This window comes from Chiloscyllium plagiosum, chromosome 1 (assembly GCF_004010195.1).
Source record: "Chiloscyllium plagiosum isolate BGI_BamShark_2017 chromosome 1, ASM401019v2, whole genome shotgun sequence".
In the NCBI taxonomy this organism is placed as follows: Eukaryota; Metazoa; Chordata; class Chondrichthyes; order Orectolobiformes; family Hemiscylliidae; genus Chiloscyllium; species Chiloscyllium plagiosum.
The window spans coordinates 112,986,867-113,003,307 of NC_057710.1; the positions used below are offsets into that span (position 1 = coordinate 112,986,867).

Genomic DNA, 16,441 nt, shown 5'->3' on the forward strand with positions numbered 1-16,441 from the left:
ACTAATGTCCTTCAGGGAAGGGAACTGCCATCCTTACCTGGTCTGGCCTACATGTGACTCCAGACCCACAACAATGTGGCTGACTCATAACTGCACTCTGGGCAATTAATCCTTTAGTCCGGATTTTTGACCATCCAGATACTCCATCTGCAAGTGCTCATCCATAAATCAGTTCTGTTTACAAATCCGTTGTATACCGGAATCAAAATAGCGACAGTTTTGTCTTTCTATGACGTTTTCCAATTAGTGCACCAGCGTATTAAAGGCAATTCGGGGAGATCACAAGGTCACTGGGGTCAGTGGAATAGTATAAAATACATGTAGAGTCTGATTACCAATAAGAACATTTATTTACGATTTCATATAAAATATGTTAACCAAATTGCAAAAGCACCTAGAAAGATATTATTGTAAAAGACACATAGTTAAAAGTTACTGGTATAAGAGAAGCAACAATTACACTATAAACAGTTCAGGAATTGTCAATAAAGCAGACAGCTGTAGGAATGACGGGCGAGTAACAAAGTATTATCTTCTTCTCCCCACCGCCCCCCAAAAAATTGTTCCATCTATGTATTCTCCCACGATTCTGGAGGCCATAGGAAGTTCAGTTTCCCTTTACATCTGAAAGGTTGGTCGTAGTAAATCTTAGGGACCTTTGTTGTTGCAGTAGACCCACCAGATCCCTCCCTGATATCGAGACATGGGAAGGAATCTCGCTCTTTGGTAACTAATAGTTACTGAGGCGTAAAATAAGGGGGAAATCGGGTAGAGTTTAAAAAGGTGTGAATCGCCTTTAATTCTGCAATGTGTGTGTTTCAGTAAATTGATCTAACAATTAGATCGAGTCGATAATTCGGATCATTGAACTAATCTAATCTCCTCCTTTCGGGGGCGTTGCCGTTTTGTGTTTGTCACATGGTGGGTTAGGGACTGGTTTCCTGAAAACTTTACAGATACACACAGATATAGTGCCTATTTTGGATTATACACCATCCACCCACTGATTGCGCCTCCAGCACAGAGTGGTTCTGGCGCTGTATGTGCTCCCGCTTCCCCCCCACCCCCAGAGGAGGCAGCGGACTGTATGTAAGAACGGGCTGGATTAGCCCCCCTCCTATCTCTCTCACACCGACCCCCTGTTGCCTGAGCCCGGTGTGAAGTGCAGGAGCTGTCGCCCCACGAGGATCGATGGCGACTGGAGGGAGTAGCACTGAGCTGGGGAGCTACGGTGCCAAATGCAATGGTTCAAAAACAACTCTGCCTGACCCGGTCCATCACTACAACTACGACCTGCACGTGAAAATGAGCAAGAAGATCGCCCAGTTAACGAAGGTAATGGTCAGCCAAGGCTGCACGAACAGACCGTAAAATGAACACAAACGTGAGCACGGCATGGAGGTTAAATAAGCGGTTCTGTTGGTTATTTTGAATGATGGAAACTTTTAGGTTCAAAGCAATTGCAATGGAATGCAGCTTATTCTGAATGACGCTCGAGATTGGTTTGGTTTGAAGTGCTTAAGGCTCGTTTATGTACATTCAAAGGAACAGGCTAATTTACTGCATTACCCAGCCAGGAGTGAAATGTTTTCGGTCGGTTCAATTACCTTTTTCAGGAGGTTCTCTCTCTCACTCACTCACACTGCATTCAAAGCCGCACTAGCTCCCACACAGGTTACCACAACTGTCACCTAAAGCAAACCTCGGAATGCTTAGTTCTTTCTAGGTGTTTCGGTTTGTTAAGGTGGTTTGAGCGGAACGTGCAACTTCACCGTTTCCACCTCGGTAAATAGAATGGACATGATTCACGCTCTCCTGACTTCAAATACTTAATGGAAGATAACAAAAAGACAGCACTGACACTCAAAGCTCTTTTTTTAAATTGTCGTGTTTGATTTTTCTTTGACATGCTGATGTAAGTGATGAGAACACTCCGTATCAACCCCGTGCAAAATTGCTCGATATCATGGTACTTGAACTGGTCACGCAGTTGTGGTTTTGGTATGCCTGGCTGAATACATATATGTAAGCTGAGCTTATTAAATCATAAGAAAATAATCATAGGACGCGGTCCCTTTAGAGATCAGCCACTACTTGCATTTGTGTGTATTGTGCAGTTTCAGTTTGCGTGTCATCTTATGGGGAAATATCCACTGTGTTTTTCATTTATTGGATATGAGCACTGCTGTGAAGGCAACATTCTTACCCTTGAAGGTCGTGGTGGGCCACCTTCTGAAATCACAGCCTGTCTGGCTGGACCATGTATATCTGTGGTGCTGTTTGCAATTGCAACATCTGATCCCAGTGATCTCAAAGGAATGGAGATAAAGTTTCAAACTGGGTCACTGTGTAATTTGGAAAGGAGCTTGCAGGTGTTGGTGTTCCCATGCACCTGCTGCCTGTCCTCTTGAGGTAGTAGAGACTCTGGCTTTGGAAAATATTGTTGAGAGGCTTAGAGGTTTGTGTCAAACCTGTTGCTAAAGCAACTAGTTGGACCTTGGACAATGTCTTGATGAGCTCAAGTCACCAATGTTCTGGTTCAGAAAATTGGCCTCCAATAATCCAGTCATCTTACTTTGTACTAAGTGTGACTTCACCCAGTGGAAAGTGTTTCTCCACGATTCCCATTAACCACAGTTGGACAGGGGCTTTTTGTGATTGCGCTCAGACATGCTGCCTCAATGTCAAAGGCAATTGCTTTCACTTCATCTCTGGAATTTGGCTTTTCTGCTTGTGTTTAGAACAACACCAACAGCATTTGTTTTCCTATAGCACCTTTTTAAATTCATAATGTGATTATGTTTAAAGTATTGACTCCAAGTCACTTGAGAATTTTAAAATGTTGGTGTAGTGTTCGGGCTATGGAGTGCGTGCAACAAAAGTTTGCCGGTCTGATTGCTGAGATAGTAGGACTGACGTATAAAGGCAGACTGGAGCGGTCAGGACTATGGATTAGAGTGGTGCTGGGAAAGCACAGCAGGTCAGGCAGCGTCTGAGGAGCAGAAAATCGACATTTCAGGCAAAAGCCCTTCGTTTCTGATGAAGGGCTATTGCCCGAAACATCGATTTTCCTGCTCCTCTGATGCTGCCTGACCTGTGCTTTTCCAGCACCACTCTAATCTAGATTGAGTTCTAGCATCTGCAGTCCTCCCTTTTGCCTCGGTCAGGACTATATTCGCATGAGCTTAGAAACCCAGAAAGTTCTAACGAGACTAGACACGGTAAACACTGGGAGGATATTCCAGATGACTGGAGGGTACAGAACTAGGGACCATAGTCTAAGCATTAGGGGTAGGTCATTTAGGTCTGAGGTAAGAAACTTCTTCACCGAGTGGTGAGCTGTGGCATTCTTTGCCACAGAAAGCAGCCGAAGCCAAAACATTGAATGTTTTGAAGGAGTTAGATATAGTTCTTGGGTTGAAGGGATCAAAAGGCAAGGGGGGAAAGCAGGAATAGGTCATTGATCATGTTTGATTGTCGAACTCGTAGAATGAGAGTAGGCTCAGAGGGTCAAATGGCTTACCAATATTATCAATGTTTTTAAAAAAAACATAATCAAGATATGCAATAAATGTTTTTTGATCAATAGGATTTTTGGAAGTACCACCAATTCTGTTATAACACGATAATTCCGTTTTCATGCAGTCCTGTGTTATAGGAAAATCGTGGATCAGCAGCGCCAATTAACCTAATGGGGCCAGAATAGGGTTATGTGCAAAACACACTTTATAATTTTGCACTTTAGAAAAAATGTTCCCAATTTGTCAATCGTGTTATAGTGAATTTGTGTTAATAAAATGTGTGTTATAGCAGAGTGGCCTGTACACCAGAATCTTCTGGTGCACAGCAGCAATACAGTGTAACAGCAACTGACTCCAAACCTCTGTTTTTATTTGGGGGAAAAAAAATACCCTGAACAGATTTTTAAAAATGTTTAGTAGTTGATATGATACACTACTTAAAATTGGTTACTGATAGTGAACATAGGCTGAAGCAACTGTGACTGTTGAATACTTTAGTTAAATCATTTGGTTATAGACAATATTTCAAATTAAATAATTGCTGTTCCTATCTCTCCAATGCCCATTGATGCATGTATTATCAAGAGGCAGAGTGAAGGGGGTTGATTTCCAGGGAGATGTTCCCCCAAATAATATTTCACTTTTATTTCTTAATGTGTATTTACACTTTTTGAAAATCTACTTTAAGTTTTTTTTAAAATCTGAAACTGTATTCAAAAATTTCATGATGTTGTGTTTGTCATTGTTTTAACAGTTTTTGGATAGTTTGCACATTCTATCACATCCTCCTGAAGGAGAAAGGAAATAGTGTCCTGCCACAACTCCCAGTGTACAGAGGCTGTCTTCCTTTGAGTCTCAGTTCAGTGAGATTTTTACCCCAGTATTAAATATCTTCCAGTTTAGATGCATTTCTTTCAATATCCTGGATTGGAGAAGCTTGCTCTCTCCATTTCCATTTCCACTGTGTAGAGAAACTCTATGTATTTAATTTAACTCTTTCCTTCGTGATGAGACTTGCTAGTTCTCGCCTGACGTTGTGTTTTGATAACAGTTTCAATGCTGTTTAAAGTGGGAAATACCCATGGGCATATCCATGCAGAGCCTGGACCCAGCAAAGTCTTGCATTAACCAGAGTTGACACTCAAAAGGCAGAAGTTTCCTAGTCAGTTCCCTTATATCAACAAATCAGTGGATGCATACAGAACTCATTTACTATCCCTGGGATAAAAAGCTTTTAGATTTGTTCAGGTACATGCAACTATTGTAGGAGCTTTACATTGAAACTGGAGAATTCATGACACCAAAGACAGCAGTTCTGTGGAGTTGCTGTTGGTTGAAGTGATTTGAATTCCAAATAATGAAAGATTTAACTTTTTCACATGTATAGATTTTCAATTTTATAAAAAGCATGGCCGTTTGTATGTATTTATTAATGCCTAAATTTCCAATCATCCAAATTAAAATATTCAAGTCTAATTGCAGAAGAATCCAAATTATAGAATTAAAAAATAATCTATTTTACCAAATCAGCTTCAGGTACAGATCACCTTATGAAGAAAGGTAACGGATTGTAGTCAGTATCGGAAAAATGTGAGATCAAACCTTTTGTAACACATTAATTCAATCTCTAAGGACTAGTTCTGCACATTGCCTCCCTGAGTTCTTAAAAGTTAATGAGATAAACGTGCAGAATGTTTGTATGTGAATAGATGCTATTAATAAAACATGATTTTTTTTTCCAATATTGGCACTATCATTTATTTAACTATTTCGGTCTGTTCTTTTCTGTCTTCAGTGTAGGTATATACAAACTGGCATCTTTATAAAGTTTTTAAAATGCTTTTGGTGTAATCAGTTTCACTTGGAATGCAGTCCAGTCTAATTTCAAGGTTACTGGTTTTGTAATCATGCAGTAAATATTATTTGCATACATGTGCATTGGTTCCAGTTTCCCATCAATTTGTAATGGATTCACAGTGTATCATTTAATTGCCACTAGTTACTGAACACTTCTTTCACAGTGATAAAAGTGAAAATAGTTAACTCAGTTAGGTTGGCAAATTTTGGATTATTTAGATGCAAAGCTCTAAAGCAAATAGCTAAGGTAGTAAAAGACTAACTTGCCAATTTATATAGCCAATCTGCAAGTGTAATTTATTTTGTAACCTTTTGTGGGTCATGTCCAGTATTCACTATTTAGTCCCACCTCATTATTTGCTGCCATTTGCAAACTTAAATCTTTGTGCTTTAGATTTCAACGTCTAAGTAATTAAAATAAATTGACACTAGCCTCGGCATTGATGCCTTCAAATCTGTCTTCTCATCTTGTGCAGCTATAGTTTTAAACCCTGGCAACCAGCTAACCCATTCTGTTATTCATTCTCAAAGATGGCGTTTTTGATCTTGTCTGTTAGTCTGTTAAGAGGTATCTTTTCAAAGGCCTTTTGGAAATCTAGATGTTTTAAATCTACTATATTATAGTTTTCTTTTCTAATACTGCTTCAAAGAAATCAGCGAGGTTTGTCTAGCAAAATGTTACTTTTTTGAGATCCATTCGGACTGTTCATTACTATCTTTTTTTTTGGTTGATGGATAATTTTCTCCTTAGTAAGGATTCTATTATTGCTGGTACCACCAATGTTAAGATGATTTGGATATGTTGTACCTCTGTTCTTGAATATAAGTATGATAGTTATCTGCCAATTCTCTGGCATTGCATTTCCCTTGTAATGTTATGATTCCAGCCAATGCTTTTATTGGCCAAGTCAAACTCTTGACTGAAGCCTTAAAAGAAAATCTGGAATGTCTGATATGACAGCTAAACGTGCCACACTGCTTATGTTTTTGATTGTCTATAAACTCTCCAATATAAGCAAATAACAGTTACCCTTCAGGAAATCTTTGTTTCACTATTTTAAATTACCTTTGTATGGCGACAGAAGTACTTTAACTGTTAATCAAGAAACCCTTTCAGACGCACAGACAACCCATATAACTAGTTCATATTCAAAAATCCAAATGCAAATGACTTTTAAAATAGGTATAAATATCTTTATTTGCATCATAGGCATGATATGTTAAGCATGTGATAGTGCCTTCTCTCTATCATCTTTAGATATTTTAATGTGTGGATGCAATCTCTACAGACCAGGAGTTGTTCTGCTGTAATGCTTTGCCTTGTGTTATTACTAACTACAAGCAAGGAACGGGAGTAAGACACTTGGCCCTTCAAGCCTACACTGCCATTCAATACAATTGTGGCTCATCTGATTTTTAACCTCAACTCTACATTCTTGAATATCCTCCATTATCTTTCATGCCCTTGGTAATCCAAAATCTATCTCTGCCTTAGAAATATTTGAAGGTTCTGTCTCCATTGCCTTTTCGAGGGCGGGAGTTTGAAAGGCACTCAACCCTCTGGAGGAAACTTATTTTCTGCCTTTTTATTTTGTTTTAAATGGTGACCCTTTTTTTTAAAAAAATGTAAAATAGAACTGCTCCCTCACTCTAGATTCTCCCAAAAGAGGAATCATCCCTTTGACATTCACCCTGTCAAATCCCCTCAAGATCTTGTGTTTCAATTAAGTCATCTCTGACTTCTAAATGACAAAGGATACAGGCCTAGTTTATCCATGTACTTGGTGCTTGACTTCTTTCTTCCTCCTCAGTTTTCCCTATGTCTTTAATTGATAGTTTCTCATCAGTGTTTAGTTGGCTCTTGTTTCTTTTTCAGGGAAATATGTTTCCTATACTCTGTTATTTTCACTGTTTCCCATGAATGTTCAGAGTAATTATTTGCCAGATGATTGTCCATTTTTTATCTTCTCAATTCCCACCTAGGCCTTCAAATTTATTGCTCTGGTATTTCTTTTACTTGTCTCCCCTCATTTCTTTCTTTTAATTTGCAGTATAATACAGTCACAATTTATTTACTAAATGTTTTTTATCTTCTCTGTTGTCTGATTCATGTCCCATTACTAGTTCAAACAACAAATCCTTCCTTTGTGTTTCTTGACATACTGGACTAGGAAGGTGGGTATTCAATGCACAGATCCTTATCCACTTTATCACCTTCTGGCTAATTAATTTTGCAGTAACTTGGATTCAACCCCACCCCCGTGTTTATTTTTTTTAAAGGAATTTCATTAATTTGTTTGCATATTTCTTCCCCCATTTTCCTTCCACATTGTTTGGTTGACTTTTTCAAAGAAATTCATTCATGGCGTATGGGTATCCAACTCCCTTTCAACAGTTGTCTTACATCGTGCCATTGTTTGAGAAGCTTGACTCATTCAATCTTGATGTCAAGAGCTGGGCCCAATGTATGGAAAGAATGCGTTTTTTTTCTGGGCAGATGGAAAGCAATGAATAATTCTCCTGACAGCCTGTGGAGTTGCAGCTTTTTCTGCTATTAAGAGCCTAACTTTCCCTGTGGTAGCAGATATTAAAACTTTTCAAGAATTGATGGGCATAGTTAAGGAATATTACAATTTCAAGCTTCCTAGATTCTCAGAATTATATCATTTTTATCCTGGCAATTCAAAAACCAGGAAATTGGTTTTGACAAGGTTAAGATGACTGGCAGAGGCATATAACTTTGGTTTAACTCTTAATGAGATGTTTAGGGATTGGTTTGGTATGTGGGATTAATAATGTAACTATGCAAAAAACATCTAACTGGAATTCAAATAGGTACTATAACTGACTTTATCGTTGGAAAATGTGTTAAATGGAGCATGTGAGTTGCAGGTTATGCCGTTGGAAGTGGACGCCCTCAGCACCCCAACTGAGCTTGGGGATATACCACTTGAGAGAAAGCTATTGCTTAACCTCAGGACATATTCTGACCAGAGGGATTCTAGACTTAGCCACCGCAAAACCCCAAAACGAAGCCAAACCTCAGCCAAATGGTTAATGTTTTCTTCAGGATTCAGGCTGACAGGCTGTTGTAGATGCTGCTGGTATGTGGGCTCAAGACAGCAAAAGAGTCCCACTCGGCGGAACTGAGTAAGAGAACTCGTAGGCTGGTATACAGGAGAATTCGTACTATGGAAAGTCCTCCCTAAATTGCTTCTGATTTTAATATTGCTATGCAATCAAAATTTAAAAAACCAAAACAACTTGGATGCTGAGAAATGAAAATTGCTGGAAAAACTCAGGTCGGGCAGCATCTTTGCAGAGAAATCAGTTAAGAAATTGGTTCAAGTGACCCTTCTTCAGAACTAACTTTTTCCAGCAATTTCTGTTTTTGTTTCTGATCAAAATACATGCCTGGTTAAATGGTCACCTGGTTCTAAATGGAAATTGATATTGGTACGGCCATATCAGTGATTGCCGAACCAATTTTTAACACTATTTGCTCTGAACTCCACCCCCTAAGTGTACACCAGAGCACTGTTAGACTGAGAGCCTGGGTACCCTTTACAGATTTAAGAGTACAATTTCAGTTCTGGTCTCTTCTATGAAAAGTAGCTGGTTCAGTTGCTGCCTAAATAAAGTCTTAATTAAATGCCCGGACATTTTTCAGGAAGGTCTAAGGACTATCAAAGGAGCCAAGGCCACCCTGCAAGATGACCAGGAAGCAATCCCACCATTCTGCAAGGCCCACACAGTACCATTTGCCCTGTGGGCAAAGGTAGAGGCAGAAATCAATCATAAAACCAGTCCAGTTTCTGGAATTGGGCAGCACCAGTCATACTGGTTGTGAAGCCTGATGAGTTGGTTTATCTTTGTGGGATCCTAAACAAACATTAAACCTCTTTTCATGGCAGGGGAAATATCCAATCCCTCACATGGAGGATTGATATGCAAAGCTGGCGGGGGGGGCTGTTCTTCAGAGTTGGACATCAGCCATGCTTACTTGCAATTATGTTTAGATGTGGATTCCTAGAAATATGCTACAATTAATACCCACAGGGTCTTTACAAATAGGAGACTGCCGTTTGGGGTTAACAGCCTGTGCCATTTTTTCAGCAGACAATGGAGAATATTTTACAAGAGCTACCCAAGTTGTCATTTAACTGGATAATGTGCTATTGATGGGGAAATCTAATAGAGAACTTGGACATAGTCCTAAGGCATTTTTCCAGGGTGGGTGTTGAAGGATTAGTAAATAGTCAAAAGGATATAAATGGGCTGGTGAGATTGACTTCCATCCAGGTAAGTGTGGGATGATGTACTTGGACATTGTAAACAAGGCAAAGGGATGCACGATGAATACTAGTACCCTGGGAAGCCTTGAGGATCAGAGGGGTGCATATGCACTGATCCCTTTAAGTTACAGAACAAGTATACAAGGTGGTTAAGACACATGGGATATAGGCTTTTATTAGCTGAGGCATGGAGTTTAAGATCGGTGGGTGATGGTGGAACTGCGTAAGACGTGTTATATGCAGTTCTGGAATCCACATTTATGGAAGGGATGTCATAGAGTCATAGAGATGTACAGCATGGAACTTTGGTCCAACCCGTCCATGCCGACCAGATATCCCAACCCAATCTAGTCCCACCTGCCAGTACGTGGCTCATATCCCTCCAAACCCTTCCCATTCACATACCCATCCAAATGCCTCCCAAATGCTGCAATTGTACCAGCCTCCTCCACATCCTCCAGCAGCCCATTCCATACACGTACCACCCTCTGTGCGAAAAAGTTGCCCCTTAGGTCTCTTTTATATCTTTCCCCTCTCACCCTAAACCTATGCCCTCCAGTTCTGGACTCCCCGACCCCAGGGAAAAGACATTTTTTATTTATCCTATCCATGCCCTCATAATCTTGCAAACCTCCGTAAGGTCACCCCCCAGCCTCTGACACTACAGGGAAAACAGCCCCAGCCTGTTCAGCCTCTCCCTGTAGCTCAGATCCTCCAACGCTGGCAACATCCTTGAAAGGGTTCAGAAAAGATTTACAAGTTTTTCGCAACAGCTTTCCGATAGGAAGGAGACCAGAACTGCACGCAATATTCCAATAGCGGCCCAACCAATGTCCTGTACAGTCGCAACACGACCTCCCAACTCCTGTACTCAATTCTCTGACCAATAAAGGAAAGCATACCAAACGCCGCCCCCACTATCCCATCCACCTGCAATTCCACCCCCAAGGAGCTACGAACCTGCACTCCAAGGTCTCCTAGTTCAGCAACACTCCCTAGGACCTTACCATTAAGTATATAAGTCCTGATCAGATTTGCTTTCCCAAAATGCAGCACCTCGCACCTATCGGAATTAAACTCCATCTGCCACTCCTCAGCCCATTGGCCCATCCGATCCAGATCCCACTGTAATCTGAGGTAACCTTCTTCGCCGTCCACCACACCCCCAATCCTGGCACCATCTGCAAACTCACCAACTGTACCTCTTATGCTCGCATCCAAATCATTTATGTAAATGACAAAAAGTATAGGGCCCAGCACCAATCCTTGTGGCATTCCACTGGTCACAGGCCTCCAGTCTGAAAAACAACCCTCCACCACCACCCTCTGTCTTCTACCTTTGAGCCAATTCTGCATCTAAATGGCTAGTTCTCCCTGTATTCCATGAGATCTAACCTTGCTAATCAGTCTCCCCAGGGGTACCTTGTCTATTGTCTTACTGAAGTCCATGTAGATCAAATCTACCTCATTCATCTTTGTGACTTCTTCAAAAAACTCAATCAAGTTTGAGACATGACTTTCCACGCACAAAGCCATGTTGACTATCCCTAATCAGTCCTTGCCTTTCCAAATACATGTAAATCCTGTTCCTCAGGATTCCCTCCAACAAATTGCCCACCACTGAGGTCAGGCTCACCGGTCTATAGTTCCCTGGTTTGTCTTTGCCACCCTTCTTAAACAGTGGCACCACGTTTGCCAACCTCCAGTCTTCTGGCACCTCACCTGTGACTATCGATGATACAAATATCTCAGCAAGAGGCCCAGCAATCACTTCTCTAGCTTCTCACAGACTTCTCGGGTACACCTGATCAGGTCCTGGGGATTTATCCACCTTTAACCATTTCAAGACATCCAGCACTTCCTCCTCTGTAATCTGGACATTTTTGCAAGATGTCACTATGAGGTGATTGCATTGGAGATTTGCCAGGACATTGCTTGAGCTGGTGAGCTTTAGTTCTGAGAGAGATTGGAAACTGGAATTTTGTTTTCCTTGGAGCAGAGATGTTATTCACCTTGATTGAGGTGTATAAAATTTGAGAAGCATCAATAGGGTAGATGGGAAGAAATGTACTCCCCATGATGGAGGAAGCAATGACTCAGGTCTTAGATTTAAGGTAAGGGACAGAAGGTTTAGAGAGGATGAGGTTTCAACAACATTTTATTTTGGATAATCCTGTGTGAAATGAATTACAACCATGAATGGTTGCATGCTGAAGGTCTTACTCTTCTAGACCACAATTATTTCATTACTTTTTCTAATATCAAAAGTATGACTTATCAAACTTTGACCAGGTTCCAGATTAACTTTGGAAAGGTGATTTTGTGTGATTTGTGGTGCTTCTGAGCAATTTCTCAGTTGTGGACTTGGTTCTTCTGTGAAAGTGATGATATCACCTTTAGAATTTCTCATGCTGTGTCCTGACTTTATAATTTTTATTTTAATTCTTTTTCAAAGCACTTTTTTTATATTCCTGTTTGACACTAGATAAATATACAATAGATTGTCAGATGACATTTCTCATAAGCTTAAAACAGTGAAATTATGTTTAATAAATATCTAGACCATTAATAGGAAGAGTTTATAATCTGATCTGGAGCCTCTGGATCAGTAGAAATGGTACCAACTCTTAGTAGTGTTGAGATAGTATTGTTTTGGTTGATGAACTGGAACTTGAATAGTGGATAATGCTTATCATTTATTCATTGGATGAAAAGACAGGCAAATGGTATGGACTTTATTGGACTTTAGTCAGGGATGAGCACTGTCAAATGCTGAAAATCTTCGTCAGTCACTGTGGTCAAAAGTGTTAACAATTGAATAGATTCAGTGCTCCAATGATCTGGGATGTGTTAGAGTACTACGTGACAACGTTTACTTACCTGATTATTTTACGTCTTTGGATTGATTGATCATAATTGATGTATGTTGAGGCTTTATTTCATTAAATGCAATAGTTTGTATGAATATACTGATGAATTTCCTTATTCTACTCAGTACCTTCATTATTGGCAGCAACTCTTGCCTCCCCACTGCAGTGCTGCCAGCCCTTGATTGTGATCAATCCCTGTTCTTGGTGTCCTTAATTCTAGTCCCACTACTGTCCTATTAAGTGCCCGATTAGCAGCTGACCCTCCTGAAAAGAGGCAACGTAGGACTACCTCTGCCTCTCCAGCCAGCAGGCATGACCACGCAATCTATATTCACTTTTGCCCACAGTGTTGGCTCTGTGGTAACTTGTAAATGATGATTTCTGCCTTGTCAGCATCACCTTCATCTGAGAGGAAGCAACCGTGGGCTGGCTGAGAGAGGGTGGGCTACCTTTTTTACTCTAGCTAATGGCATTTACTACTTCTGTTGCTTTCGAATGTCACGGTGCAAAGATAGAATGATGTTTTTGCACTCCCCACAATAGGCATTCTGAAACAGCAGTTTGACTGCCTGGAAACCTCAGGAGCACCTCATATCAACCTGTCATGGGTTTCCATAATCTTTGTGGCAGATGGTGGTGAGGTTCTGCCTGGGAGAAGCACCTGGCTGAATCTTGTTACTGCTTCAAGCATTTGGAAATCCATCCTCCTCATCTGTACTTTTTCAGTAAAGCCATCCCTGTAGAGTCCCCAGCACTGCTGCCAGCTCCAGTAACCCAATCTGCTTGTGACTTACAAAGGACTTTGCTCAAAGCATCAACTGCAGCCAACACGTGTCTCTTAATTTTCCAAGATTTACTGTCAAACACACTCTTCTCACTAGTGCCTTGCATTTCTAACATTGAATGACCTTGTGCACTGCAAAACAGACTTTTTTTTCCCATTTGTATAAAGTACCACTGCGGATGTTAAAAGTCAAACACAGAACTGCAAAAGTTCGGGTCTGATAGCATCAGTGTTGAGAAAACAGCTAATGTTTTTCAGTCCAGTGACCCTTCTTTAAAACCGATAGCATCTAGGGGGAGAAAGTGGTATTTATCTGGATGAGTGTTTTTAATTTGGTTGGGATGGGGAGAGAGGAGTGAGCAGATAGAAGGAGCCCAAAGAGAGGAAAATGGTAACACAAAGGGACTGCTGACAGCAAGCCAGAGAAGATTAGATTAGATTAGATTACATTACATTACAGTGTGGAAACAGGCCCTTCGGCCCAACATGTCCTTGATTTATCACCCCACTAGCCTCCACAACCAAAGGATCATTAGCTGTCATTTCTGCCACCTCAAGCAGGATGCCACCACCAGACACATTCCCCTGCCTTTCCTGGCCAGCATTCCACAGGGCCCATTCCCTTTGGGACACTGTGGTTCACTCCTGCTCCACTTTCAACACCTCCCTACACTCCCTCAGCACCTTCCTATGCCATCGCAGAAAGTGCGATACTTGCTCATTTATCTCTTCCTTCCTCACACTTCAAGCCACACCATCCAGGTGAAACAGAAGAGGAAAAGCTAGATAGGTAATGATAGAGACAATGGATGAAAAGAGGTTGGCTGTGCTGAAAGCAGTGATGTCCTGATGGCCGGGCTGTTGGGGGTGGGTGACGAATATGGAAGAAGGTGCTCAGGCTTTAAAATTATTGAACTGGATATTGAAAATGAGGTGTTGTCCTTCCGGCTTGCACTGAGCTGCGCTGGAACACTGCAGCAAACCTGCGACCGATGGTGGCCAGGGAACACATTGGCAGGCAACCGGAAGCTCGGTTATTTTTATAGACAGAACATGTGTTCGGCAAATTGCTCACCAAGTTTATATTTTGTCACCCCATTATAAAGAAGACCGCACTGTGAATAGTGAATACAGTAAACTGGATTGACTGAAGTGTACTGTTTCACCTGGACGGTGTGGCTTGAAGAGTGAGGAAGGAAGAGATAAATGAGCAAGTATCGCACTTTCTGCGATGGCATAGGAAGGTGCTGAGGGAGTGTAGGGAGGTGTTGAAAGTGGAGCAGGAGTGAACCACTGTGTCCCAAAGGGAATGGGCCCTGTGGAATGCTGACCAGGAAAGGCAGGGGAATGTGTCTGGTGGTGGCATCCTGCTTGAGGTGGCAGAAATGACAGCTAATGATCCTTTGGTTGTGGAGGCTAGTGGGGTGATAAATCAAGACCGAAGGATCCTTTTTAGTGTTGTAGAAAGGAAAGGGTGAGGGCCGAAGTGTGAATGGGTCAAGTAGGGTTAATGGCCCTGTCAAGTATGGTAATGAGGAATCCTCATTTGGGGGGTTAAAAATGGTGAACATTTGAGGGCCCCTCTTGAAGGTGGCATCATAGGATGTTTTAATTTAATTGGGATCCAAGCAGGACTTGTGGCACCTCCAGAGAGGGAGTTCTCAGAGCGTTTATCAGCCAATCAAATGACTGGTAGTGCTTACCAAGAGCAGTAACCACTGCTAAGACTGTGTGGCTTGTCCCCAAGGAACAATTCATGTTGCCAGAAACCCAGGTACATCCAGAGTTTGACTGGCCAAGCTGATGAGAAGAGGGGGGGGGTGTAGTTCAGGAGGGCAAGGGAGCCAAATTGTTGTCACATTAATGTCCTCCATTGACACAAAGTTAGAAGGCTACCCTTTACCATTTGGCAACTTGTTAGTGGCTGAGGGTGATGTGTGCATCCCTCATTGCAAATAAAATACCTGTAAGAAACAGCCTTTCCTCCCTCTGTGACCTGGCTTCTGTTATAGCTCATAAATTGGTAGTTTGGAAGAATTAAAGACCTAACAATCTCTCCTTGTTAATACTGAACGTTTTGCCAGTCAATTTTTTTTACAGGTCAAAAACACTCCAGGATTTGAGAGTTGGAGGGTTTCATAAATTGTGTTGGGTTCCTTGATGCACTTTGAACCAGATCTTTAAAGCATGCAGAACCTCCCCATTTGCTTTCTCCTTGCGACTGCATCTCAGTAATGTCCATGACGTGCTGACTAATTCCCACAGGGAGTCAGAGCACTGCCAGAAGTGTGACATCCAAGGCCACTTTTTTTTTTGAAGCACTCTCTTGCTCACTTTAATATCATAACATCCTGCTTTGCTTTTGAATCTTTCTGATCGGCTGTCCAGCTTTGTGAATTGTGCAATACCTAATAGGATCCTCTAACAATCGATTGCTGGTATAGTGAAAATCACCTTTTGAGTGACTGTGTTTTCAGCGTAGGGTTCTGACTTCCATTTGAACTTGAGAATGGGAATTAGAAGCTCTCAAGGAAATTCCTGCCAAAAGCTGAAATGCTGTATCTCAGATTTAAGATATGAATATTAGTAACTGAAAATGATATTCCATGAGGTCTGACTAGTGAACTAATGCCCCACAGTATGTTAATGTGACTTAGCAGAAATTTGACCAGGCTTTGTAAGATGGACTCACTGCCCCAGATGCTTAGCTATCTATGGATTGCTGCTAACCTCCTTAGATGAAACCCACCTGTGTGAATGTGCAAAGTGAGCTCAGTGGCTTTGGAACGATTGAAGCATCATTGGTGTCACAGCAAGGGGAAAATGAAATATTGAGCTGGTTTTCAGTCTTGTCTTGTTATGACTATTGCTTGAATTCATTTATGTTATATAAATACTCAGTAGAAAAGTAATTGCTATCCACCAAATGGAGTTTGTCACTGTTTTGACACCAGGCATTCTCTCTGGAATATTTCGTCTGAAAAGCATGTTGGTAACATCTGTAAGTTTTAAAAAAAATTCATATAATTAATACCCTGCTTCGTCATTTAACTGCATGAGTTCCAAGGAACTACAGATGCTTAACACCTGGTCTGTATTTTAATTGTAATTATT

General features: G+C 41.2%; 1 protein-coding gene across 5 annotated transcripts in view; it reads left to right on the top strand.

The window, feature by feature from the left end:
* Positions 1-383: 383 nt before the first annotated feature.
* Positions 384-16,441, top strand: part of LOC122551785 (protein FAM184B-like) — a 192,328-nt gene continuing 176,270 nt past the window's right edge. For 3 of the 5 annotated variants that reach the window (XM_043694284.1, XM_043694251.1, XM_043694266.1), the window contains exon 1: positions 386-1,335. In XM_043694284.1, the coding sequence (XP_043550219.1) occupies positions 1,192-1,335 (144 nt within the window). In that variant the 5' untranslated portion in view covers positions 386-1,191. Of the gene's footprint in view, positions 1,336-16,441 lie in introns of all 5 variants that reach the window. The other 2 variants (XM_043694275.1, XM_043694259.1) reach the window with 2 other exon arrangements.